The 24582-nt window shown below is 44.6% G+C and overlaps 1 protein-coding gene across 3 annotated transcripts in view; it reads right to left on the bottom strand.

The window, feature by feature from the left end:
- Positions 1-1683: 1683 nt before the first annotated feature.
- Positions 1684-24582, bottom strand: part of AATF (apoptosis antagonizing transcription factor) — an 82691-nt gene continuing 59792 nt past the window's right edge. The window contains exons 12-13 of one of the 3 annotated variants that reach the window (XM_066636083.1): positions 4479-4576; positions 1684-1984 (exon numbers count right to left, since the gene is read on the bottom strand). In XM_066636083.1, coding sequence (XP_066492180.1) covers positions 4513-4576 — 64 coding nt within the window. In that variant the 3' untranslated portion in view covers positions 1684-1984; positions 4479-4512. Of the gene's footprint in view, positions 1985-3568; positions 4577-24582 lie in introns of those variants that run through there. The other 2 variants (XM_066636084.1, XM_066636082.1) reach the window with 2 other exon arrangements.

Genomic DNA, 24582 nt, shown 5'->3' with positions numbered 1-24582 from the left:
AGACAGGCTTGAAAATCTGGTGAAGCTTTGGAAGCCAAATGAGAGCCTGGCCAGGGTTTTCAGTGCAGGAAAATGGCCATCTTAACTCACCTCATGCCTATATGTGTTTGCTTAATTTAGGTACCTTAATAAAAGGTCAAATGATTTAAATGTAAAGGATACAGTAGAATTTTGATGACTTGTATTTTAACACACAGAATTCACCCTGGGAACTGATCCCAGGGCCTTAAAGAAGGAAGCAATATTTCAATAGCAGTAACAGTACATCATAAATTACTGTACAGTTTTAAAACATCACCCCATTCAAGCTCTTGTTCTGCTCACCAATTGACAAATTTGATGAAAATACTGAAGATGCATGTGCATCTTCAGTCTCTAACACCACCAGACTTTTTGTCATGATACCTTTTGCAAAAGTACTTAATACACCCATTCTCAAATCCATGACTGTTATATCTTGTATTTCAATCATACACCCAAAATGGGGAAAAACGTACATTTTAACAAAGAGGGCTGGGCTCTCAGAAAGCAGAACGCTGTGTTCAGTTGGTTCCCCCATTTTATCTTAATCTTCTCATACTTGAGTGACATCATGAGCTTCACTCAGGATAATCAAAGGGTAAAATTAGGGAGGATAATGCTGGCATGTATGACATAAAGAGAAAGAAGAGATTTGAGCTTACCTTGTGAATTTCCCTTCTCAGTGGACTCCATGGCAGGGTCAGTCTGAATGTGTGGGCAGCTCCCCCCCTCAGGTAAGCAGGTCAGGCAAAGTCTTCCTGAGGGAAGGGGCTTCCCCTGCTTCCCCAGACTGAGAAAGCACGGTGGAGAAACCCCTCCCGGGACTGTACTGTCCAACCAGATGTATTGGCTCCTCTGCCACCAGAACGGGAAACAGGCTCCAAGGAGGATTTGAGGTTGGGAACGAAGTACTCAGGAAGACTAGTATGAGTGCACAGTTGGAGAGGACAGGAGACCCCAGGGTGACCCCCTCTCTATTCCTAAGGTGACCTGGAAGCCATGAGGTGCTTTTGGGGGGGGGAGGGGGAGTGTGAGTGTCCCTGCTTCAGGCTGCAAGAGTGGGTGACTGACCCTGCCACGGAGTCCACTGAGAAGGGGAATTCACAAGGTAAGCTCAAATCTCCCCTTTCTCTGGTGCGTTCTCCATAGCAGGGTTAGTCTGAACGTGTGGGAACTACCAAAGCCATGCCCCTCAAGGGTGGGAGCTGCCTGAAGTACAGGAGACCACGCTCTGCAAGACGTGCCTGGCGAAGGCCATGTCCCCAGCCAAGAAGGAATCAATCTTGTGTCTGATGAGGGCATGTGGTGAACTCCAGGTTGCAGCCTTGTGTATCTGCTCTAATGAAAGGTAGACCTTAAAAGCAGTGGTGGTGGCAGCTCTCTGCAGGGAGTGGGGCCAGGATGCCCAGGGGTGACTCTAATCCACAGGCCCTGTAGTTCCGGCCTATTGCCTCCCTCAGCCACCTGGAAATGGTGGAGGGCAAAACCTTCAAACTCCCCCAGTTTGACTCTCACCCTTGCCATTAACGCACTAGGCAAGCCACTTCTTTTCGGTTCCCTAGTTTCAATATGGGGAAACACTATTAACAACAACAACAACAGGTATTTATATACCGCCTTTCTTGGTCTTTATTCAAGACTTTATTCAAGGCGGTTTACATAGCAGGCTTTATTTAAATCCCTTATTAAATAGGGATTTTTACAATTTCAAAGAAGGTTCTTTCTTTCAAGAACCACTACATTCAAGGTGTTTCATTCCGATCTGGCTTCACATTCTGGCCTCCATCCTCCCACGCTCAGAGCAGATGGAATTGCTCGGCTTCAGCTTGTCAGCTGCTCCAAGGTCGCACGGTGCCGGTGGCCTCGAACTGGCGACCTTGTGGATGTTATCTTCAGGCAGATGGAGGCTCTACCCTCTAGACCAGACCTCCTGCCTTACAGGAGTTGTTGTAATATCTGCATGCTTGGAAAACAGAACCCAATGTTAATTATCGCAACATTGGGGTGGAGCACAGGACTTCCAAGCGGACATTTTCTATTCGGTCTGGCTAATGGAGATTACTTTATTTTAAAAAATAATTTAACATATTGCTCAAGTTTTAAATCCCGGATTAAAACACATTGTAGGATTTAGCCCCAATGTTTCACTTTCAACTGTGGAAGCATCTTCAGGGGTTACCAAGAATTTGTATCCTCTCATCTGTTAGTTGGCTACTGGCTTAAGTGCCAGCACCGGCTTGAATTTTTAAAAGCATACTAACACTTCCACCTATTCATCATTGCCACAAGTTCTTATGTAGATTTCTCCTCCAAGTTTCTTATTCTAGTATATTTGAGCACTAGAAGTCAGGTGTGACTTAGACTGAGTCTTCTCTTTCTTGTTCCTCTTGTTTTTGTTTTTGAATTTCAGTGGCCTCTATAAATTCTGGTATGCTCTTGTGGCACTGTAAAAAGAACCTGAGTCTGATTGAAATTTATTTGGTGGCCAGTTCTCCCAAAATACTCTGCCACTGCTGATTTTTCACTTTGCAGTAAGTGGCAGTGGCGTCCGTGTTTGTGTACTTTATTTTTATTTAAAAGATACATGTACTGCCTCTCCTATGTTCAGTTTCACATGCTGTCTTGACCACATGGCTGGCTCATTTACTGCTGTGTTGTAGGTGGCCTGTATCCCATCTATTTAAGACATGGGTCAGCCCTGGCCATTTGCTATAAGGCCACAACAGGAGCTTTCATACCAATGCATCTGAGAGGCTGTGTCGTGGCACTCTTGGGCACAATGGCATAGTTTAGTAATCACTATCTTAAACCCTATACTGTATGATTATATGTTTACATATACAGGTGTGCGCTCCTCTGCCTCTGCAAGGCTCAGACTGAGGGAAATTGCATCTCTCGTGCGCAATTTCCAGGTTCCTTTGTGAAACTGGAAGTTGTGCGAGAGCCAGAAGCAGGCTCAAACAACACTCTGGAGTATCCCCTTCCCTGCGGAGGGTTCAGATTGTGCCAAGTGCTGCTTGACAACGGGAATTGCAGTCCCAATCCCCATCGTTAACTGGCGCACAACTGTACTGCCTTAACCACCTTTTTATATAATCGTATACTACCTTAAACACCAATCCGTAATACAACTTGATTTTCAAACAATTAAAACCTGTTGAACATTTCAAAACAACTCATGTTCTGTTCATGAGTCATAAGCTTAGGGGACAGTCAGCTCTATAAAATTATTCTCTTTTCTTTGGGGGTGGGGTGGAGGACCTGATACAATCAATGCAACCACTACATTACTATATACATATGCACAGATTACTTATGCAAGATAATCTCCACTGGAGATTGATCACAGCAGGCTAATAAATCTACTTTATGGGGATTTAATTTCCAGCTTTTTGACCTTCTGAATAAAAACAAGCAAATCATTTTCCCTTTGCTAGATTTACACCAGGGCTAACCTCTGCTCAGAGTGCCTCTCTATTGGGGGAGGGAGGAGAGGCCTCAATTAATTCCCATCAGCAAAAATAATTAAATACATTAAGATTTACAGTAGGAAGAAACTCAAAAGCATTTATTGGCTGCAAATTTATTTACACACACAGAACTAGAGATGAGCACTCTCATCTTCCTAGGAGCCACTGATCAAGGGCTGTTTGTATTAAACAGAATTTCCAGAAGTGCAGACTGTTCACAAGGTCATCACTTCTGATGTTATACTTCCTTAATTACATTTTCAAAAATGTGTGTGGAGACACATCAGAAGTGGTTAGAGATGCATGTTCACACTGGATGTTTACAAACACCAAACCATGCTAAAGAAAACATAATTATCCTTGTTGTACAGCAAAGTCCATTAAGGTGTGGTGGTAGTTTAGCAAAATATGCATTATGTTCTGTAATTCCCATTTTATTCTGCAGGCTGTCAACTTTGAGACATTCCGCTGGACAAGGTGACACTGAGTTCCTTAGGGAAATTAAAGGAAAGATTCTTGGCATACTGCAATATGGCTGCAGTCACTTTCATCAGGCAGACACCTGGCAATAGCTACTACAAGATTTTGGAAGATGCTTGCATCACAAGGAGTCCTCAGAGCACACAACAGCCCTCAGAGCTAGTTTCATGTTCGATATGCATTTCCGCACAGGAAACACATTCTGGCAGAGCTGAACGCTGGCCAGAAGCCAAACAGTACGAGAGAGAAGAACTTACTGTGTGAACACAAATGCACAGCTGGGCTCTGCACTGGGACACCTGGAGAGTGCGACTGAAGGATGGTGATGTGCTCACACCCTGCAGCTTGATCGAATCAGCTAGGCACCACTGATCGGGTTCCAACAAAGGCCATGCCTACACACAGAATGCTCCGGAAATCACAATGACAGCTCCATCCAAGGCAGGGGCAGAGAAACATTTGCAGAATTGTGAGCCAGTCAAAGGTGGTGATCCCTTCCCCGCTCACCGTTCTGAAAGTTGTAGAGGTGCAACACCCAACTCTAAGGTTGGCTGTCTCCTTCAAGATGTGCCTTTTTGCCGAAGAGTGACCGATAAAGCTCTGTTCTGGTGGGAGGAGAGAGAAACAAAGAAAATACAAAAGTACAAGAGTTGTTTATGTATTTTGATGCACAGCTTGCCCTACCAGATCAGAACAGGCAACAAAAGCATGCATGCATGGAGATACAGAAAGAGACTTCATCCAATTTGACAAAACGCTTCCACCCTTTCCTGACTTGATTTCAAGGTCTGTTCAAATGGAGGGAGATCAGAATGCCTCTTTGCAGAACCTGGTGCATATGGTGTCATTAAGAGGACAGCCTCAGTGGATCTCTGAGGTCATTCTAGGACAAAGAGAAGATCCCGATCCTAAAGTATTAGGGGCCTGTTACATATAGATTATAACCAGCATCTTGAATTGTGCCTAGAGGAGAAAAGGGGAGCCAAGGCAGAAATGGAAGCATTAGAACCATGCATTCCATTTCCCCTCGCCTGTCAGGAGGCAGCCCTCTGCATTCCATTCCATTGAAGCTCCTGAACAGCTTTCAAGGGCAGCGCTGCAGGGAGAGTGTTGCAGTAGTCCAGCCTTGAGCTATCAGAAAGGCGGCAGGGAGCGAGGAGGAGGGAAAAGTAACTTTTCAAGGTAAATTTAGATGGCTGCTTCAAATGAAAAGGCTGCTGATAATTAAAAATATATTCAGCAATCTTTATTAACACACACAAGGCCTGGGGATGCTGTTCTTGTGCCACTCAGAAATCTGTAACTATTGCAAGAGGGCTGGATTCAGTCTCTAGAGAATTAGGTCTTCTCCCTCCCTATAAGTTTGCCCTTTCCAGATAAGGCTCTTCAAGGGAGAAAACAAGATTGAATATTGTAATGGGATGTATGAGACCATGGCGCTGTAAGCAGGATTCAATCAGGCAGGCTGTGTGGAACTATAATTTAGTTTTCATACATGTTGTTGTTATTTCTTTAGGTTGACAGTACGGGGGGCGGGGGAGAGAGAAGAACCTAACACAATAAACACAATCCAACAACAAGAAATTCAAATTAATAGCACCCATGCAGCACTTTTGATAACGGAACTGGGTAGCTTTTTATTTAATATAAGGAAAAAAATTAGGTTGTGAATAAAAAATGTAACATTCATGCATTTGAAATCTGTGAAGGCAGAATGATTCAGGAAAGACCCAACCCAGTGTAATCTTAATCTACAAAGATACATTCACACAAGCATGGACATCTTGCAGTGCTTGGGAAATTCACAGGAATTCCATCTTTCTCCCTCTAGTTTCTAGTCCTTAGAGTTAGTAAAATAAGCTTGAAAAATGTGAGAGCAAAAAACATAATGACTGGAAGCTATGAAGCAAATACATTCCAGGTCAAATTTTAAAGCAGGATAGCGCCACGATTAAGAACAACAACAGAAAGTACCTCAGCTCTTACACTTTGTCAAAGGGAAGTAGATGCCTAGACTTGCTCTTCTTCACAGTGGGTTCTCTTTATCTGCATGTGGATCTGACCCACCACCATGGGTTCTGAACCCACAGCTGGAGGAACCACAGAGGACCCCCTGGACACAGCCAGAGGTCGTATCCAGAAGGTCTTCTGAGTCGAAGGGAGGCCGTGCACGGACTATGGATTTCATTATCGGCTGTTTTCAGCATCTGCGGAGTTTCCAGGAAAGAAACCCCCACTGATGCCAAGGACAGGCCTGTACTTACTTTAGTAAAGACAAAGTCTTTATTAAAGGATGGCTCACATACTTCCTTGCTCACCACTTAATTTCCCAGAGCAAGTCAACTGGTTGTTGAGGTAATGCAGAAGTTTGATACTGGTATGTGTTTGGCAATGGCTCCGTCACATGTTCAGGTATTTTAAGGCTGTGTTTAGCCTTACAAAGCCTTAGAAATTCTCCAAATGGCTTACAATAAACACAGCAATTATGGTTAAATCAAACAAAACAAACTTAGGAACAGCAGATTAAGACACCACAGTAAAACCTGCACAGGCACAACAGTTACTAAATGGCCCAGGAAAATAAAAAGGCTTTAATCTGGCACCTGAAGGCCATTAGGGCAGGTACCAGAGAAAGAATTCTACGAGTAGAATGTCACAATGGAGAAGGCCTCCTCCCTGGGTATACCTCACCTCTGAACAGCTTCTGAAGAGCACATCAGTGTACATTGGTAGGAGCATGTGGGAGATGGTTTTACTTCAGGTTTGTGCTGCTGTATTTATTATATATGCATGCATGGACAAACCCAACGCTTTTCATACAGGCTCACCACACTTTCTTCTGAGACCATAACAGCTGTGCATAAATAGGATGTGGCCATTATTTTTTACCCACACCAACTCCCTGACTGCTCAACCAAGGTGGCAGACAGATGGAAGGAAGGTAACCATTTATTTTTGTAGTAGAATAACTAGCTGGGCTGCAAGTGGACAATAATCAACTAGCACTGGAGTTGACTAACTGATGAGGGTCAATTTTAACTAACTGGGCTGCAGATTTATAGCACACAGCTTCATTTTTTAAGCTCTTTTGGGTAGTAGATGGTCCTCCCTGCTAATATTTTCTTTTCCATTCCCTGTTACGGGAACATTTGCTAACACCAAGTGGTAGCTTTTACTCCCTTGCACATGATGGCCATCTTCAGCACCTCAAAATGGCACCTGTGTGGTATTGTGCAAGATCTATTTATTCGGTTTTCATGAATTATCAACTAAAATGCCTTTAAGTGGTTGGCAGTCTCAAAAAGGATATGGGGGGGATCATACCATACTCCTAGTTCGACCATCCTGTTAGCCTCCCATTTAATTAACTTCCATTTAGTGCTTCAAATGAGAAAATGAGATAGGATGAAAGCAGGCAAGGCAGCTCTGCTCCTGAAAAGGATGCTGTCATTTTAAGGTCCTGTTTTATGGAAGGGAGAGGGGGAAGGAAACGCCATCAACTCCCCTGCAATCATAGCCTTTCGCTCCCGCCCTGCTCACTTGCACACCAGACCCAGTCATTACCCACAAGCAAAACACTTCCACTCATACAGCAATATCAAGGAAGATTCCCAGGCACAGAGCAGCAGTTGGGTGTCCACAGCAGGGTTGGTGTTAAGAGTGGAGACTGGGGGGATGAGAACAGAATGTTTTGGCAGAGCATCATTTCACACTCAGGTGGGCAAAGCTGACAAAAACAGACACAGTTTGCTCAAGCCGGAGGAACTGCAAGAGGCCAAGCTGCTTGGAATCTCAAAGAGAAAACCAGATATTTCCCTCCCACCACCAAACAGGAAGAACACTGGGTCTGACAATGCAAGTCCCGAGTTCAAATCCTTCCTTTGATTTGAATCTGAGACAACTATGGACCAATATCCATTTCTCAGATAAAGCTATCAGATCCACTGGATTCACTTCCATTTATTTATGACTTTAAAAAAATCTTGTCCTTCCTTCAAAGAAATCAGGGTGGAGTACAGTTCTCCCCACCTATTATTTTATCCTCACAACAACCCTGTGAGTTAGATTAGGCAATGAGAATGCCTTTTAGCTGATCAGAGATCTGAACCTGGTCTCCCTGTCCCAAATCTAAAGCATGAATGCAGTGCAGCTAAACCTGCAAAAATTTATAGTCCACCCCACAAAAATTAATACAGGTTGAGTATCCCTTATTTGGACAGTTTGGGATGGGAAGGTGTCTGGATTTCAGAATGATGTAGAAATATAATGAGAAATGCTTCCCTCCTACTCTTTTCAATGTTACCCATCCAGGTGCCTGGGGGCCTCTTTGACATTTTTCAACAATGTCTGGTGCACCCCACAGAGCAGAGAACAGAACTTATAGCCTGTAACTGCACTGTACAAGACCTTCTAGTGTTCACAATACAGAAAGTTAAAAAAAGGAAAAGTGTCTGGATTTTGGAACAGTCTGGATTTCGGATGTTCAGATAAGGGATAATCTACCTGTAGCTTAATTAGTTCACATATTGATCATTAGTGATACCTTGAAGGCCTAGGGAAAAAAGATCAACTCTCTTTTACATTATTATATTGCAAGCTTATCAAGCAACTCTCACTAGCAAGAGGTAAGCAGATGAGAGGCAATTTATAAATGTCCTCCTCAAGTTGGCAGAACAGCATCCTCTTGTGAACATAAAATCATGCTATAGTTTGGTGTTCACAACAGGATGCTCTAGTTTTAGAAGAATGTTGAAGCTAATATAAATAGTACCAATCTTCTGCTCCTTTGACAGCTCATGATTATCACAAGTTCATGTTGAAAAGTTGTGGATTACACAACTGTGGAGTACACAATCAAATACACTGATTCTTTTTAAAGATACCTAGACTGACAACAAACAAAGAATATTAGTCTGAGCATATCATAGTTCAAATAAGTTTCAGGGCTTTTCCTGAGCTAGCTGCTTAACCACCTGGACAGGAGAAGATGGGACAACGTGTAAGTACAGTCTACAGCCCAAAGCCAAGTCCTATTTGGGCACTTTTATTGAGACTACCTGCCTTTCCCATTATTAAAATCTCTCACAAGCTAAAAATATATAAATCAGACTTCTGAGGTGCCAGCTGTGTAAACACAAACATTCACTGTAATAAGGCCTACATTTCTTTTTCCTACACTTTACTAGAGCTTTAGAAAGGGACATTATATTTTGAATTAATGGTTTCTATAAAAATAAATCTTAATTGATACTAAGATCTGAGGCAAACAGGATAGATTTAGCCTAAATATTGGAAGAGAACACTGGGTGGATATTCTTGGAGAAGGAATTCTATAAATGTATAAATGCCACCACATAAGCCCCCTTCCCATCAGCCATCTGACTATTCAAAGGTGGGGGCATCCAGAGAAGGGTCTCAGAGGGTTACCCACCCTCATGGGTGAACCTCACCCATGGGTGAACCTCACTCATGAACCTCAGAGATGGGTGGGTGGGTTCATGGGTAAGTTCACACGGGAGTAAATGCTACAGTTAAGCTTCCAAAAGGCAATCTAGGATGGAAAGATCAGGAAATCCAGCAGGAACAGGGCAGATGAGGCAGGGTGGTGGAGATCTCACTGTCTGCATATGCGTTCACCAAGCCCTTTCATTCACAACCAAATGGCTCCCACCCAAAAGAAGCTGTGTTTTGAACACACAGACTGGCCACCCCCTGCACATTTTCAAATGCAGCAAAGCTAACAGAACTGGGCATCTACTGCTTAGCCTGGACTACATGAAATATGGCAGATTGTTTTATTTAAGAGCACCAAGAGCTTTCTCCTTGTAATTAAGGCCAGGACAGCCAGTATCATCATCATCTTATCATCTTAATATTGATATTAATATTGAGGGGAGAGTATGGCTGAGGTAGACAAATCATGGCTTGCTAAGGAAGTGTATCCAGGCCAGAACCTGAGATTTCTTGACTTCCAGTGTAATCGTTACGTTAGCTCAGAAAAAAGAGACAACGAGGCTTGCTGGGAGCTGTGCTCAAATCCACAGTCTTATCAGTGACACCACATTCTGGCCAGACCAAAGCTGGCCATGAGTGGTTTCATGGGGGGAAAAAATTCCACATGAATTCAGAGCAGTTAGCGACGGCCTTGGTTTATCTGGGTGGGACCTCAGAGATATATTTCAGTCTTCTGGAACAACCGAACCCAGAGGGGAACACATATGCACTTTCTTTCTTCCTGCTTCTATCTCTCCATATGCACATATGTACCAAAGAAGCAGCCTCATCAATTTACAGGTTAACCTTGCCTAGTTTCAGAGCAATGAGATGAGCAGAGATTTCAAACTTGCTCAGACTCCTTCAGGCAGTCTTGACTTACCTACTTGCCTGGTAAACTTTGGCAATCTGAAATTCCCAGTGGACAATGGGTGGTGATGAGACTTTTTTCAAAAAAAATTTCACCATACCCTTGAGAAGTGACAACTTCAAGTGCTCCCCCCCCCCATGCCCCAAGAAACAGCCCTCTGACATGAAGCAGAGCCATTTCCTAGCATATTTTGGAAGGGGGGGAAAAGGTGAGTGCTGGGAATGCTGTTGGTGCCTCAAGCACAGCAGACACCATTGGTAGATGTGACAGAAAAAGTTCTTAAAAAGAGAAAAGCCTCACTCCTTGTGGCAAAAATGGTTTTTAAAAAGCCTGTCGCACCCTAAAGCAAGCAAGAGACATTTTTGTTGGACAGATAAGTTTTTAAACTTTGATTGCAGGGCTACCATAATACCAGGCATAGAGAAGTCTTGTGCTAGTTACATTCTCTGTCTACCTCCTCCTTTCAATTCATAGGCTGCTCCTAGTAATGATCATATCTAAGCACTAGCGAGAGGGAGAGAGAAACTGAGCCCCCACCAATCTGGGCCAGCATGACCAAAAAGCTATTCTCCAATGCAGAGGGCGTTCAAATTAGCCAAGCACCAAGGAGTAACCTATACAGCAAGTAATTAATAGCGCTTACTCCTTAGGTAAGGGTTGGCAGAAGGCGTGGGGTCGAAACTGGGGTCTCCCCTGAATTAAAGTTTAACTTACCCTTTATTGCAACCTACAAAAGCAAGTAATGAGCAGTAACATTTTTATTTCTGTTAAACTGTCATTTTAGGCTGAGCTGGGGATAATTACCCTATTTCCACTGCAGTAAGGTTTTATCATCCTTAGTGAGGCATTTTCTAATTTAATATTTTTACTATATTATCATAAAACCTTGTTTCAGAGCGGGGGGGGGGGTGAGAGGGGAGAAAAAGTGATTGTGAGCCACTGGCCATAAAACATGTGAGTACCTTGGCTTAATTATTTATGCATTTCTTTAAAAGGGGGAGGGGAGGAGGAGGAGGAAGACAGGAGACAAGACATGGACACCAATCCTAGCTAACTGCATTTAGGTATACCTTTAGTTCTCTGCGAGTGAAAAGCAGGGTCTAAGAAACCAAATGGAGGCCAAACAAAGAGACCAGAAGGTCTTTCAGAATGCTTTCAGAAGGCGCTCAACACGGTCCCTCACCAAAGGCTACTGAAAAAACTCCACAGTCAGGGAATTAGAGGGCAGGTCCTCTCCTGGATTGAGACTGGGTTGAAGACCAGGAAACAGGGAGTGGGTGTCAATGGGCAATTTTCACAATGGAGACAGGTGAAAAGCGGTGTGCCCCAAGGTTCTGTCCTGGGACCGGTGCTTTTCAACCTCTTCATAAATGACCTGGAGACAGGGTTGAGCAGTGAGGTGGCTAAGTTTGCAGACGACACCAAACTTTTCCGAGTGGTGAAGACCAGAAGTGATTGTGAGGAGCTCCAGAAAGATCTCTCCAGACTGGCAGAATGGGCAGCAAAATGGCAGATGCGCTTCAATGTCAGTAAGTGTCAAGTCATGCACATTGGGGCAAACAATCAAAATTTTAGATATAGGCTGATGGGTTCTTAGCTGTGACAGATCAGGAGAGAGATCTTGGGGTGGTGGTGGACAGGTCGATGAAAGTGTCGACCCAATGTGCGGCGGCAGTGAAGAAAGCCAATTTTATGCTTGGGATCATTAGGAAAGGTATTGAGAACAAAACGGCTAATATTATAATGCCGTTGTACAAATTGATGGTAAGGCCACACCTGGAGTATTGTGTCCAGTTCTGGTAGCCACATCTCAAAATGGACATAGTGGAAATGGAAAAGTTGCAAAAGAGAGCGACTAAGGTGATCACTGGGCTGGGGCACCTTCCTCATAAGGAAAGGCTACGGTGTTTGGGCCTCTTCAGCCTAGAAAAGAGATGCCTGAGGGGGGACATGATTGAGACATACAAAATTATGCATGGGAAGGATAAAGTGGATAGAGAGATGCTCTTTACACTCTCACATAACACCAGAACCAGGGGACATCCACTAAAATTGAGTGTTGGGAGGGTTAGGACAGACAAAAGAAAATATTTCTTTACTCAGCGTGTGGTCGGTCTGCGGAACTCCTTGCCTCAGGATGTGGTGACGGCATCTGGCCTGGATGCCTTTAAAAGGGGATTGGACAAGTTTCTGGAGGAAAAATCCATTATGGGGTACAAGCCATGATGTGTATGCGCAACCTTCTGATTTTAGAAATGGGTTATGTCAGAATGCCAGATGCAAAGGAGGGCACCAGGATGAGGTCTCTTGTTATCTGGTGTGCTCCCTGGGGCATTTGGTGGGCCGCTGTGAGATACAGGAAGCTGAACCAGGTGGGCCTATGGCCTGATCCAGTGGGGCTGTTCTATGTTCTTATGTACTAGCAGGGGAGAACAAGATTGGGGCCACCTTCTTTTTCCAATAATCTTGTGACTTTTCTGCTTTAGTTCCATTTTCATCCAGGATACCAAAAATACATTGAGTATATGTTCTATTACTAGTTTCAATTTACTTTTTTGTTTTAAATTAATGGATGTACTTTGAATTAGCTTTACATATTTCCATTTCTAATACTAATGGATACATAATTTCTTTTGTACACATTAGTCTCCACTGGGAAGAACTCTGTAAGTGCAAAAACTGAGAAGCTGCCTCAGACAATGGTTGGGAAGGGACTGCCCACCTCTGCTTTCCCGCCTGCACTCCTAGATTTGAAAAGAAACAGGAACGCAAGTGTGGAGGAGAGGAGAATGGTGAAACAGCGTGCCTCTGACGCTAAAGCCTATGCTAGATTCTTTTCAATGCTCCCTCTCCTGTTCCGTTTCATTCCTTCTTTCCAAACCCGGGAAAGATGAGGACAAATAGCAGACTAAGCAGTGGCTGGTGCATTATCAGGAAAAGGGACCAATCACAGGTGGTGGGAGTTCTTGGGCCAACCCTGAGAGCAACTGTTGCTCCCACCTTAAATCATCTCATAACTACTCATGAGCCCCTGACTCACTAAAGACCAACGCTAGTGGGTATTATTACATTGTCAATCTTATTGCTGTTTAATTCAATACATGCAGGGGATACACATGTATACATGTGTGGTTGGTGCTGGGTGCCTGCCTAGAGAGCGAAGGACCAGACCAGTAACAAACAGTAGGTCCTCTTTATCTGCAGATTTGGAACCCATGGATTGGACTGCAAAAACCAGAAGTACCTGCCAGAAGGCTCCGGCACGCATTCTGAGGCATGGGGAGGTCAAGTGTTCAGAGGACAGGTCAGACCACAGATTTTATTATCTGCGGGGGTTCCGGGAACGGAATCTCTGCTGATACTGAGGATCAGACGGTAGCTATTTATAGGATTGATGGCAGGAAGCCACAGATCCAGAGCCCAGGATGGTCACACTTGTCATTCAAACAGCATAATCACTTCCCCTTCCTTAACTGATCTACGGCAGTGGTTCCCAAACTGGTGGGTCACAACCCACCAGCCTGGGAAGCACGTAGCTCTGTGAGGAGACACAGCTCTGAATACAGGGTAGTTTGTACTGTCCATAGGTCAAGGAGAAAGGGAAACAGCAATGGTTTATTTTCCAGTTGCAGTGCAAAACTGTACAGAAGTAAAACGTTCCGTTATTGAAAATAAAATGTCAGAAGGCGGCAACATAAACCGACATTTTAAACTATCCATCTCCTCTACTCCAAAAGATAGTTCCTTCTCTTTCACAGCTTACAGGGCAAACTGAACACTAGGTGGCAATCTCGCCCTCATTTAACCATTGAGGTGTGTGTGTGGGGGGGGGGGGGAATGGGCAAACCGGGGTCATAAATTAACCAGCAAGCTGACTGGCACTGCAGGAGCTGTTCGCTTCTGAAGAAAAGATCTTCTTCAATTCCTTCTCCTCCTTTGCTCAAGAGCGAGTCCTCTGCAAGAAGCACAGAAATCCTCCTAGCATCTCTGCTTTGAATTCCAAAAAGCAAAGAATGACCTCCAACTGGTCTCCTCCAGTGATGAGAAGCAGGCCTGATAAATATTTCAGATCGGGGGGGGGGGGGGGGAATCACTATACAGTATTTATCTGAGAAGCTGGAGAGCAATACAGAACTGCATCTCCGCCCCCCCCCCCAACAAATCAATGCCATCTCAACCCTCAAACCTAGCACCCCAAAGCAATTCTGTTCTATGCACTGTCAGTGGTCAGCGGCTGTTCCCGGCAGCAATCCTGGATGTTTTCTCATGACTTTGGTCAGCAACTCAGTTGTAACAGAGCACTTTTGAAATTCAGCAGCTGATGAAGGGGTTATATCAGCAGTGTCACCCACCCTCAAGGACTAAGATAAAAGCAAAGGATTCCCCTCCTTCCACTGTAATCATCAACAGAGGCTCCAGCAGAGCCCAGGTCTTTTTATGCTGTTCACCCACTCGTGCAAAGGGCTCCAAGTCTGCCACCCCAACATAAGGAAATGTTCTTCCTTTTGACACCTCATCTTATCAATCCCATTTCGCTAAAGTGCAAAAGAAGTGAACTGTGCCACAGCCTCTGGAGGTGGGGGGAAGACACTGCCAAAAGAGCACTTTCCCTGTCTTATCTTGCATGGAAGAAACCTAACGTAGGGATGCCCTTGGAATCAGGGGCCACGTGGAAAATCTCTGGAAAGCAGATTGGGCCATCACTTGTCTATCCTGACTTTGTAATGTAGTGATTGCATACATAGATGCTGCGTATTTTGCAACTCTACAGCCCTTTCAAAAAGGCAAGCTTCTGGTCCTCATGGCTGCAAAGACAGGTGTCAAAGTACCAGGCCCGGCCCAAGCCAAAGCAGCATCCAAAAGTGCTTAACTTGCATAATTCAAGGAGCTTGCAAAATTCTACTTTCCATAGGGTGAACAGAAATTTTATCCTTTTAAAATATTCCAAGTTCAATTTGTGTGTTACAACATCCACAAAAAGGCCATTAAGAAATGCTTCTGTGTGGTGGCCACTTGCATGTATGGGATGCAATTCTGATGACAGGCTGGCAAGTCTCCCTATTTTTCCAGGAGGAATAAGATAGTGGATCCACATGGTAAGTACAGGCAACCCCCTATATCTGCTGGTTCAATTATCCACAGCTCTCCATCCTTCCCCCCCCCCGTCCATTACCTTCGTTTTTCTTTACTAGCTGTGGAAGAATGCATTTTCTTGCTTAACACAGGTTCCTGCTTAACTGAGGAATGTAACATGCAGGCAGGCAGCCTACACGCTGGAGGGACTCAGCCACAGCATTAACAGGAAACAGGAACTGTACCTCTTCCTGCTAATTTTCAGTTAGTCCCCTCCCTCTAGTAACCTAGGACCAGTAACCGCAGCAGCAGCCCTGGCTGACAAGATTCCAAAGAGACAAACTTTGGCAAGACTGTGTGCATAAACCCAGAGGTCACATACTGTGCTGTAATTACGCCTAAGAACACATGTATGAAATAATTGTGAATAATCAAGAACAAGTACAGAAAATATTGTACAGGTCAGGCCTCCTTCTCCAAGGGTTCAGGACCATGGATTTGACCCAACAAGGGTCTGGGGCCACACTGTACCTCTGAGATGTGACCGGATCTTCTGGTTGCCTCAGGAGGGAGGTCTTCTGAAAGACACTTCTGGCTTTTCACTTAACTGGAAGTGTGCACTGAAGTGCCTCCCTGGGCTTCAGAAGGCCTGCCAGAGCCTTCTGAAGTGCACCTTCTGGTTTAGCAGAAAACCGGGATCTCAGAATGCTCCAGCAGGTCTTCTGAGGTGTGAGGAGACCATGTGCTGCCTCCCAGTGCATCAGAACATGCCTAGACGTGACCAGAAGGCACATCTAGAAGTCCTCTGGTGGCCCCAACCTGTGGATTCCGGTATCCATGGACGGGTCCAGGAACTGATACCAAGGGCCAACTGTGTATTCAGTTCCCAATTTAGCTCTCCATCTTTCTTCCTCCCCACTCCAGAGTAGTGTCTAGATTGTAAACTGCTTGGGGAAGAGACCTGTCTTCTCATTCTTTGAGAACTGCCACGCGCCAAGATGGCACAATATAAAATAAATTCTGCAGTTCTGAACCAGCAAGGCAAAACAATTTAGTAGAGTGAAAAATTCAGCATTCCAAGCATCTTCCAGTTAACAAAACACACATGTACCTGATCTCTACTGCTGTGAAGGTAGGTCTGAAAGTACAGGACCAATGAAACTTCAGTGGAAGGGGCCAATGAAAGCACAAGGGCCTGAAAGCACAGGACCAATGAAACCAATGAAAGGGGCCAGCTCAGAAGGCTTCCTTTGGACACTCAGCAGTTCCCTGTCACTCCTTGGACTTCTCCATAATCAAGAGGTTCAAAATCAGTTGTGCAAAAGATTGCAGAATTCAGCTTCCCCTGGCATAGATTCTGACTTTTTAGACACAGTATCCTTTCATCAGTAGTACAGAGAGGCAACTATACATTTCTCTCTGCAGAAACTATTACACCCCTGATCGTTCATTTGTTCTTCCTCCACCTACACTGATATTTGGATAGATTAATCACTGTAAAACACATACACATGTATAAGGAGTCAAAGGGGGAGGGGAGAGAGAAATCTGCTTTTGTGTACTTTAATATCCCGTGTGCCTGGGGATGATTTCCTCTCTTTCACAGCTTGACTGTTTTGTAACAGATTCTATGCAAGAGATGACAAATTGTCTCGCCAGGGAAAGACGACAAATCATCCTGTGCTCTTAACAGGTAGGCTTTATTCATTTTATGTTTGGGGGGGAGAAAAAAAGGTGGTGGAAATTTCCATAACAAAAGAGTTCTAGCAAATTACTGCAAGAGTCTTGCCTATATTTATAGCCTGCTCTACTCCAGAGGCTCACTGTCAGGGGCTGGGCTAGGTCAACAGGCGATGCTTTAGGATCGGTCTAGGGAAGGTCAGGTTGAGGGGGCATGAGGCAGGGTAATGAAACTGACAGCAGGAGCAAGAATGGACAGGGCTCAGATTGTCAAAACAAAATGGGTTTTAAAAATTTTCTAATGGATTCTGCACTAGCAACACCACCAATCCATTCATTATTATTTTAAAGGACTGGTGTTAAAAAATGGAGAAAGGCAGAAGAAAGGAGTCAACAGAAGAGAAATGCAGAGATTAATGGAGATCCCTACATAGCTTGGAACCAGGACACCTATAGGAATGCCTCCTCCCAAATGATCATGCCCATTCACTGAGGCAGACTGGAGACACAAGTGTGGGACATCCTGCCCCCCATCCATGGCATGGTTGCAAAAACATGAGGGGAGGGCTTCTCAACTGTATCATCTAGCCCAGGGGTGCTCATTATGTCAATCGCAAGCTACCAGTCGATCTCCAGGTGACATGAGTCGATGGCAGGCTTCTCTCCCATCCACGCATCCCTAGCAGTGAGCCCCTGGCAGGCTTGTGAGCCCAGGCCCAGGGAGTGAGTCCAGGGAGCCCAGGGAGCGAGCCCAGGGAGCGAGCCCAGGGACTGAGCACCTGGCAGGCTCCTCCCTGGGAGAGGAGCCGCTGGCAGGCTTTTCTCCCATCCATGCATCCCTGGGAGTGAGCCCCATTGACTCTACTGGGGCTAACTTACCTTTCCACTGTTTTTGCACTGGTATGTATGGAGATCTGCCCCCCCCCCAACCTCCATCTGTTGGTTCTGTGTGCAAGGGGTTTTGCACTGGTCTTGCTGTGATATCTATACAGAGATCTTCCCTCCCCCACACCTTTCCCCTGCTTTTGCACTGGTATGTATGGAGATCTGCCCCCCCCCAACTTCCCTCTGTTGGTTCTGTGTGCAAGGGGTTTTGCACTGGTCTTGCTGTGATGTCTATACAGAGATCTTCCCTCCCCCACACCTTTCCCCTGCTTTTGCACTGGTATGTATGGAGATCTGCCTCCCCCAACTTCCATCTGTTGGTTCTGTGTGCAAGGGGTTTTGCACTGGTCTTGCTGTGATGTCTATACAGAGATCTTCCCTCCTCCACACCTTTCCCCTGCTTTTGCACTGGTATGTATGGAGATCTGCCCCCCCCAACCTCCATCTGTTGGTTCTGTGTGCAAGGGGTTTTGCACTGGTCTTGCTGTGATGTCTATATAGAGATCTTCCCTCCCTCACACCTTTCCCCTGTTTTTGCACTGGTCTGTATAGAGATCCGCTCCCCCCCCCCCTTGTATTGGAATCAAGGAAGATCTGGTGAGGAGGTAGATGTGGTGTTAGCAGTGGCCCCTTTAAGGGTAAGGCCTGGGCATCCAGCAGAGTGTGCTGCACAGCTGCAGCCACTTGAAGGCAATAGGGCCCTCAGGGATATAAGAGCACCTGAGGCAGGAAGGGCTCCACTTATTTATGTGAGTCAGCCTTTTCCTACATGAAGATCATTAAGTCCAAGTACCATTCCACCATGACTGATGAACATTTGGAAGTGTGCTTGAGGCTGGCTGTCAGCAGCTACTGTCCGGACTATGCACCCTTGGCTGATTCACTTCAGTGCAAGTCATCAAAGTAAACTCAAGTAATTACAAAAAATGTTTATAGTTAATTATGTTGTGGTGTGCAATATTGGCTCATGCGGTTATGCAAGGTACACCAACATACATTGTACACATAAATGTTATATGTTATGATGGCGCGAACATTGTAAAAAAACTCTGGTAGATCCCTGGGCCTTGTTGGGTTTCAAAGTAGCTCTCCAGCCGAAAAAGTGTGAGCACCCCTGATCTAGCCTCTGGAACTCCCTGCCAAGGGCAGGCTCATGATGCTCAAACATGATAAACAAATCCAAAATGGAACTGTGTTCAAAAGCTGTTATTCTAGGATATCACAACTAACAGCCCAATTCCATCCTTCTCCCATCCCCTGCCAATGCAGCTGCACCAAAAGGGTTTGTTCTGTATCCTGCGGGGAAGGGGTGGTCTCCTCTGGGTAAGGGAAAATTTGTTGGGAGTAAGCCTCCATGGTTTGAATGGGTGTACTCAGACCTGCACCACCGAAATTGCTGGTGCAAATCTATGTGGACCCAGGTCGGGAGATCAGGTCCAGGAAGGGGTTTTGGATTCAGCACACTGCCCTCCCCTGAAGGTTTACCTGAGTTGGCAGGCCTTCACTGAGTCATTGCTGCACATGAGGGCCACCTTGGCCTCCCCATTGGCAGTCCATGACTTTGCACGATGCTGAAGATGCTTTTACGACTGTTGCAAGGCAGAATGCTTCTCTGTCAGGGGATGTGCCAAACGGATTGGGCTGTATGTCAATAGGCATTGGGAAAGCTGCTCTTTTTAAGCCTCAATTTCCCATTCACGTAATGGGAATAAGAGAACTAACAGAGTTTAGATGGTTTATTTTCTTGGGTTGGATCAACCCTACCATCTCATTGACTGTGGATCGAGCTTAAGCCTTCATCTATGGTTCTCTGGCCTTATCTCCAGCCTCCCAGAATTTTTGCCTCATGCAAAGATATGCACACAGATAGGGAAGGCATCTTGAGTGAAACTTCAGGTGGTACCAATAAACTTAGTTCATGAGGGTTTATCTCAAAGAATGAGACGTGCTATTTCTCACACAGACTTCTATAGCCTGCTGCTATCACACAATTCTTGTTCCCAAGCAGTACAAATATATTCAACTCAGGCAAAACTTATAACAATACTGTATTTGGGAGAACCAATAACTCCAAATTCCTATCAATTTTCACTGACCTGCTCAGAAGCACGTTGAATCAATCTAAGGTCATGTGAGTTATTATACTGCAACATACAAAATACAACTGGCTGCTTTCAAACTCAGATCCATATAAGATCTACTATACAGGTGTGTTCTGAGGACGAGTTAAAAAGTCTGGGGAAAAAGTTTGCAGGTTATCAAATGAATACTAATATCAATATTTTGAAAGTAACTTCCTGTTTTGGAAGAGAAGAGATAGCTGGATTGACAGCCCCAGGCTCAAATTCCTTCACTAATCCAGCCACTCAGTATTTTTAATGCCAGATTCACAAAGTCTGCAGAGTAAAGACTGGGATCTTGTGAAGATTCCCCCCCCCCCCACCAATTCTCATGTCATAGAAACATATAAATCCTTTAATGCCTGGATTTCATTGTACGCACCCCCTACTGCTCGCAGCAAGATGGGCTGTGACTGACATAGCAGGGGAGTTTAGCTTTAAAAACACAGTTGCCTGATCCAGGAGAATAAGTCATCCTGCTGGAGTGTGCCACATATCCTATGCAGACAGCCCACAGAGTAGGAATTGCAATGATGATGGGGTAACCTGCCAAGGTTTTCGGCACTGCATTCGCTTCACTCCATTTCAGTAGAAAATGCTACTCAAGGCACTGCAAGGTGTGGTGTATCCATGGCAGCTGTACCACTGAACACACAAGAGCGACAAAAGGGATTATCATACCTGGAATGGCAAGCACAAGCACACTTTCATCCTTCTCCCTCTCAGGTGGCCCAAGACTGCCCTCACAATTCCATCAACAACCAACTAGCATTCAGAGTCATTTTTCTTAGAGGCAGAGTGGGGTCTGCATCCCCTGGAAATCACCCAGATCACATCCGGCTTTTGGAAATGGCATAAGGTTTTGATATTTGAACAGTTTTGGTGGTTTCAGTTAAGTAGAATCCTCAGTGTAGTCTATAAGCGTCAGGATGAAGAGAAGACCAAACCATCTGTTTTTTTATTAGCAGTTCCAACCAGATGTGTCCTACTCCTTAACATGGAGGTTCCACTTTAAAGTTGACATGCCTAATAGTTACTGATAGACCCACTACTGTAAATAGATTTCATCTGTGATGAGTTGGTGTCAACACTCTACGTCACTTCAGTGAAAGCAACCCTACATGACTCTACTCTCCTACCCTGCTTTGTTCACAATATTTTCCACACATGCCTTCTTACTCAACGCGCTGGTTGAGGTTAACTATATCTTAATGCTTCCTTTCAACTGGAAAAGTGCAATGCAAGGATAGCCAGTTGCCCAGAGATGGCTGTAATAAAGAGAAGTCTGTGACCAGTCAAAAGAACCCCTGAGCAGTGCTTGGGTGTACATGTGGGTGAAATTCATTGTAAGCCACCTTGAAAATCATTTGGTTGAAAACTGGATTATAAATCTTGCAAATAAATATAAATTTGAAATGCATGAAATTTGTGCCAAATGACTAATGCTTCCCTATGTTAGGAAAGCACCTAGATGAATGCAGCCTACTGTAGGGTAGGGTGTTCCAACATGTGGCCCATGGGCTGAATGCAGTTTCCAAGGTCCTTTTTGGCGGTCCTCAAAAACCTGGCCACAGTCCACCCACCGACTCCTCCCATTTCAGAAGCTTTTCGGTCTCCCTGCCACGCTGTTCCAGCTTCGCCTCTAGAGAAGGAGAAGCTGGAATGGTGTGGCAGGGAGACTGAAAAACCCTGCAAAAACCCACCTCCGCCTCCACTGAGCCTGCCCAATAGCTCAGAACACAGAAGTAACTGGTGGTGATGTCATCACGTCATCTCCAATTACTTCCAGGTTGGCCCAGCCAGGGGTCACGCAAGGGTTGTGCCCCTCTGGCTGCTAAAAGTTGGGACCATCCTAATTCAACTGGTGACATTGGACCAGTCTCTCTTGGTCTAACCTACCTCATAGGTTTGCTATGTGGATAAAACTGGAGTGGGTGGGTGTGACCATACCATATACGTTGCCCTAAGCTCTTTGAAGGAGAAAAAAGAAATACTTTTATTTGGAAAAGCAAATGAACCTGGGGCCTTCAGCATACCGGAAGTACATGCTCTACCACTCACCTCTCCTTGGCTGACATCCCCTATAGCTCCACAAAAATGAAATACCTTCTCTCCTCAGGAAGATCTGAACTTCAGTTCCAAGAATACCCCACCCATCCAATGTTTTGCCTTCCATTTTGGCACTTCTTAGACAATGCTGTATGAGCACCCTTTCCTACTGGAACACCTGGGACGGTTGGGGGGGGGAGTTTTGACTGCTAGCATCTGTATCAGCGGTGAATTACAAACCGTGTCAATCTGGGTTAATGCAAAGCTGTAATCCTCTTTAACTAGAGATCAAAATCAGCGCCATGAGTTATGTTTGTCCCATAATCTGATAAGGAACAGAGGGAGCCTCTTAATAAAAAGCCTAACAAGAAGCCTTAACGAGGCTGTTAAAAGGAGCACCCATTTAAAAACATTGCCCTTGTTCTAAATGATTAGATTGATGACACACTATTTTGCTCAAACATGGTTTACCTGCCAGAGTCCTAACTGCCCACCCCATCTTGCAAGATCTTTATGAACACCCTGAAAGTTTCCAACTCTGCGTCACTCCTGCCTGATGCGGTTACAACAGCTCCATTACACAGTGTATACTCTGCATATTCATCACTAATCCACACAGACTGGATATTTAGCAGAGTCTGTCACTTTCAAAGTATTTTCACACTAGTAATTTAGTACTGCATGTTTGAAGAACCTCAGAACTTAGTTTGAAAACTATCTAGTAAATTAATACATTAAATGAATTCTCAAAGAGAAGATGGTGATCCTCTATTCCCCAATAAAATATTTGCAAGTGAACACATGAACGGCCTTTCACAGAGTCAGACCATCAGCCCATAAAGGTTATGTCTCCAAGTTCTCAAGCAGACATCATTCCTGGCTTTGCCTACCAGAGATCCACCTAACTGTGGATGTCAGAGATTGAGCAAATGTGGCCTTCTACATGCAAGAGGGAGGAGGTTGGTTATTTTGCAATTCCATTAATGCAAGTGCTTTGGACAATGCTGGGGAGAAAAATGTCTCTAACTGTCATTTCCTATTCTCACAGTTGGCTGGGATTTGAAAAAATGACCTCCTGGTCTGGTAACCCCACCATGGAGAGTCACTCAAGGCTGTGAAGTAGGAAGTAGAAAAGGGAAGTAGCACTATCCTCTTCAGTACTGCTCCACCCTACCCTCCAACATCCTAATGGTTCTCCTTGACCTGACCACACCCCACCAGCTTCCTGGTCAAGCTTAGGTCTGCACTTGAGCAACAGTCTAATTCCTGGTATCCATCTTCCACCTTTCATTGGACTTTAAACATAACCTGTGAATGAATGCTTAGGAAAGTGCCTTTCTGCACCACACCTCAACCAAGCCAATGGCTCCCAGAGCACCCTATCAACCTCAGAATCCAAAACCTACTGGAAGCACAGGTTCCGCTGTCTTGCCGGCCCATCATTCAAATGCTAACATTTCTTTCTCCAAGGTGTCAATTCAGCATTCAATCTGAAGGCACTTTCTCAGATCGCAAGCTATTGTCTGCCATACAATTCTGCATATCCTGGCAGCCCCTGTACTCTTAATCCTTAATGCACCTCACCATTCCTGACAAATTCTTTTATAGGCTTTAAGCATGCTGCTGTTTTTCCGATTTTTCACACTATAAACATGGTGCTCCCTGCTGTATGGGATTTTATTTGTTTTGGGGTCAAGCCTCTGAAATGACTGAGCAAAAAGCCCAGCGCATGATCACACCACTGTGAAATGTGTATTTGCATTTTCAATCTAGTAATTCACACTTGCAAACAATCAAATTACCTTCCACTGCTGCTAAAGAAAACAGTGTTCTTATTACCTTCCTGCATATGTCAGTTTTTTACATTGGAAAAGGCAGAAAAATATAAATATACCAATAATAAGGAAGCAAAGAGGAAAGGGAGAAAAATAAGCCAGTTTTTTAAATTGGATGTTGCATTACTAGTTACTTCTCCTCAACTGGTCAGTGGGTCCCACAATACAATGAAGAATATCGATGGATATCTGTGCGTTCCACAACTGTTCCATGGAGGAGAAAACCAGCACAGAATTCAACATTCTGCGTAGGCCAGTTTTGTTGTGCTTTGTTTTTTAGATTACGAATTTAATAACTAAATTCCACAAGGACAGCCATTTTTTTTTCCACAACAGACTAAAAACAATGCAGCACCTTAAAGACTACATTTATTGTGGCATCCGTGGGCCAGAAAGCTTCTGTCACAATATGGTCATTAGTCTTTAATGTGCCACAGGACTGCAACTTTCAACAACGTAATCTGAATGTACAGAAATTAAGCATGCACAAAGCAAAACATGCAACACCTGAGCCAGAAAGAGCAAGGGCAGAGATCAGGTCAAGCAGAAATAAATACATTTCAGACATGCAGTGTGCAGTTCCAGAAGCAAATGCACAGCTGGAT

The sequence above is a fragment of the Tiliqua scincoides genome, chromosome 8 (genome assembly GCF_035046505.1).
Source record: "Tiliqua scincoides isolate rTilSci1 chromosome 8, rTilSci1.hap2, whole genome shotgun sequence".
In the NCBI taxonomy this organism is placed as follows: domain Eukaryota; kingdom Metazoa; phylum Chordata; class Lepidosauria; order Squamata; family Scincidae; genus Tiliqua; species Tiliqua scincoides.
This window is presented reverse-complemented; position numbering and strand designations above follow the sequence as displayed.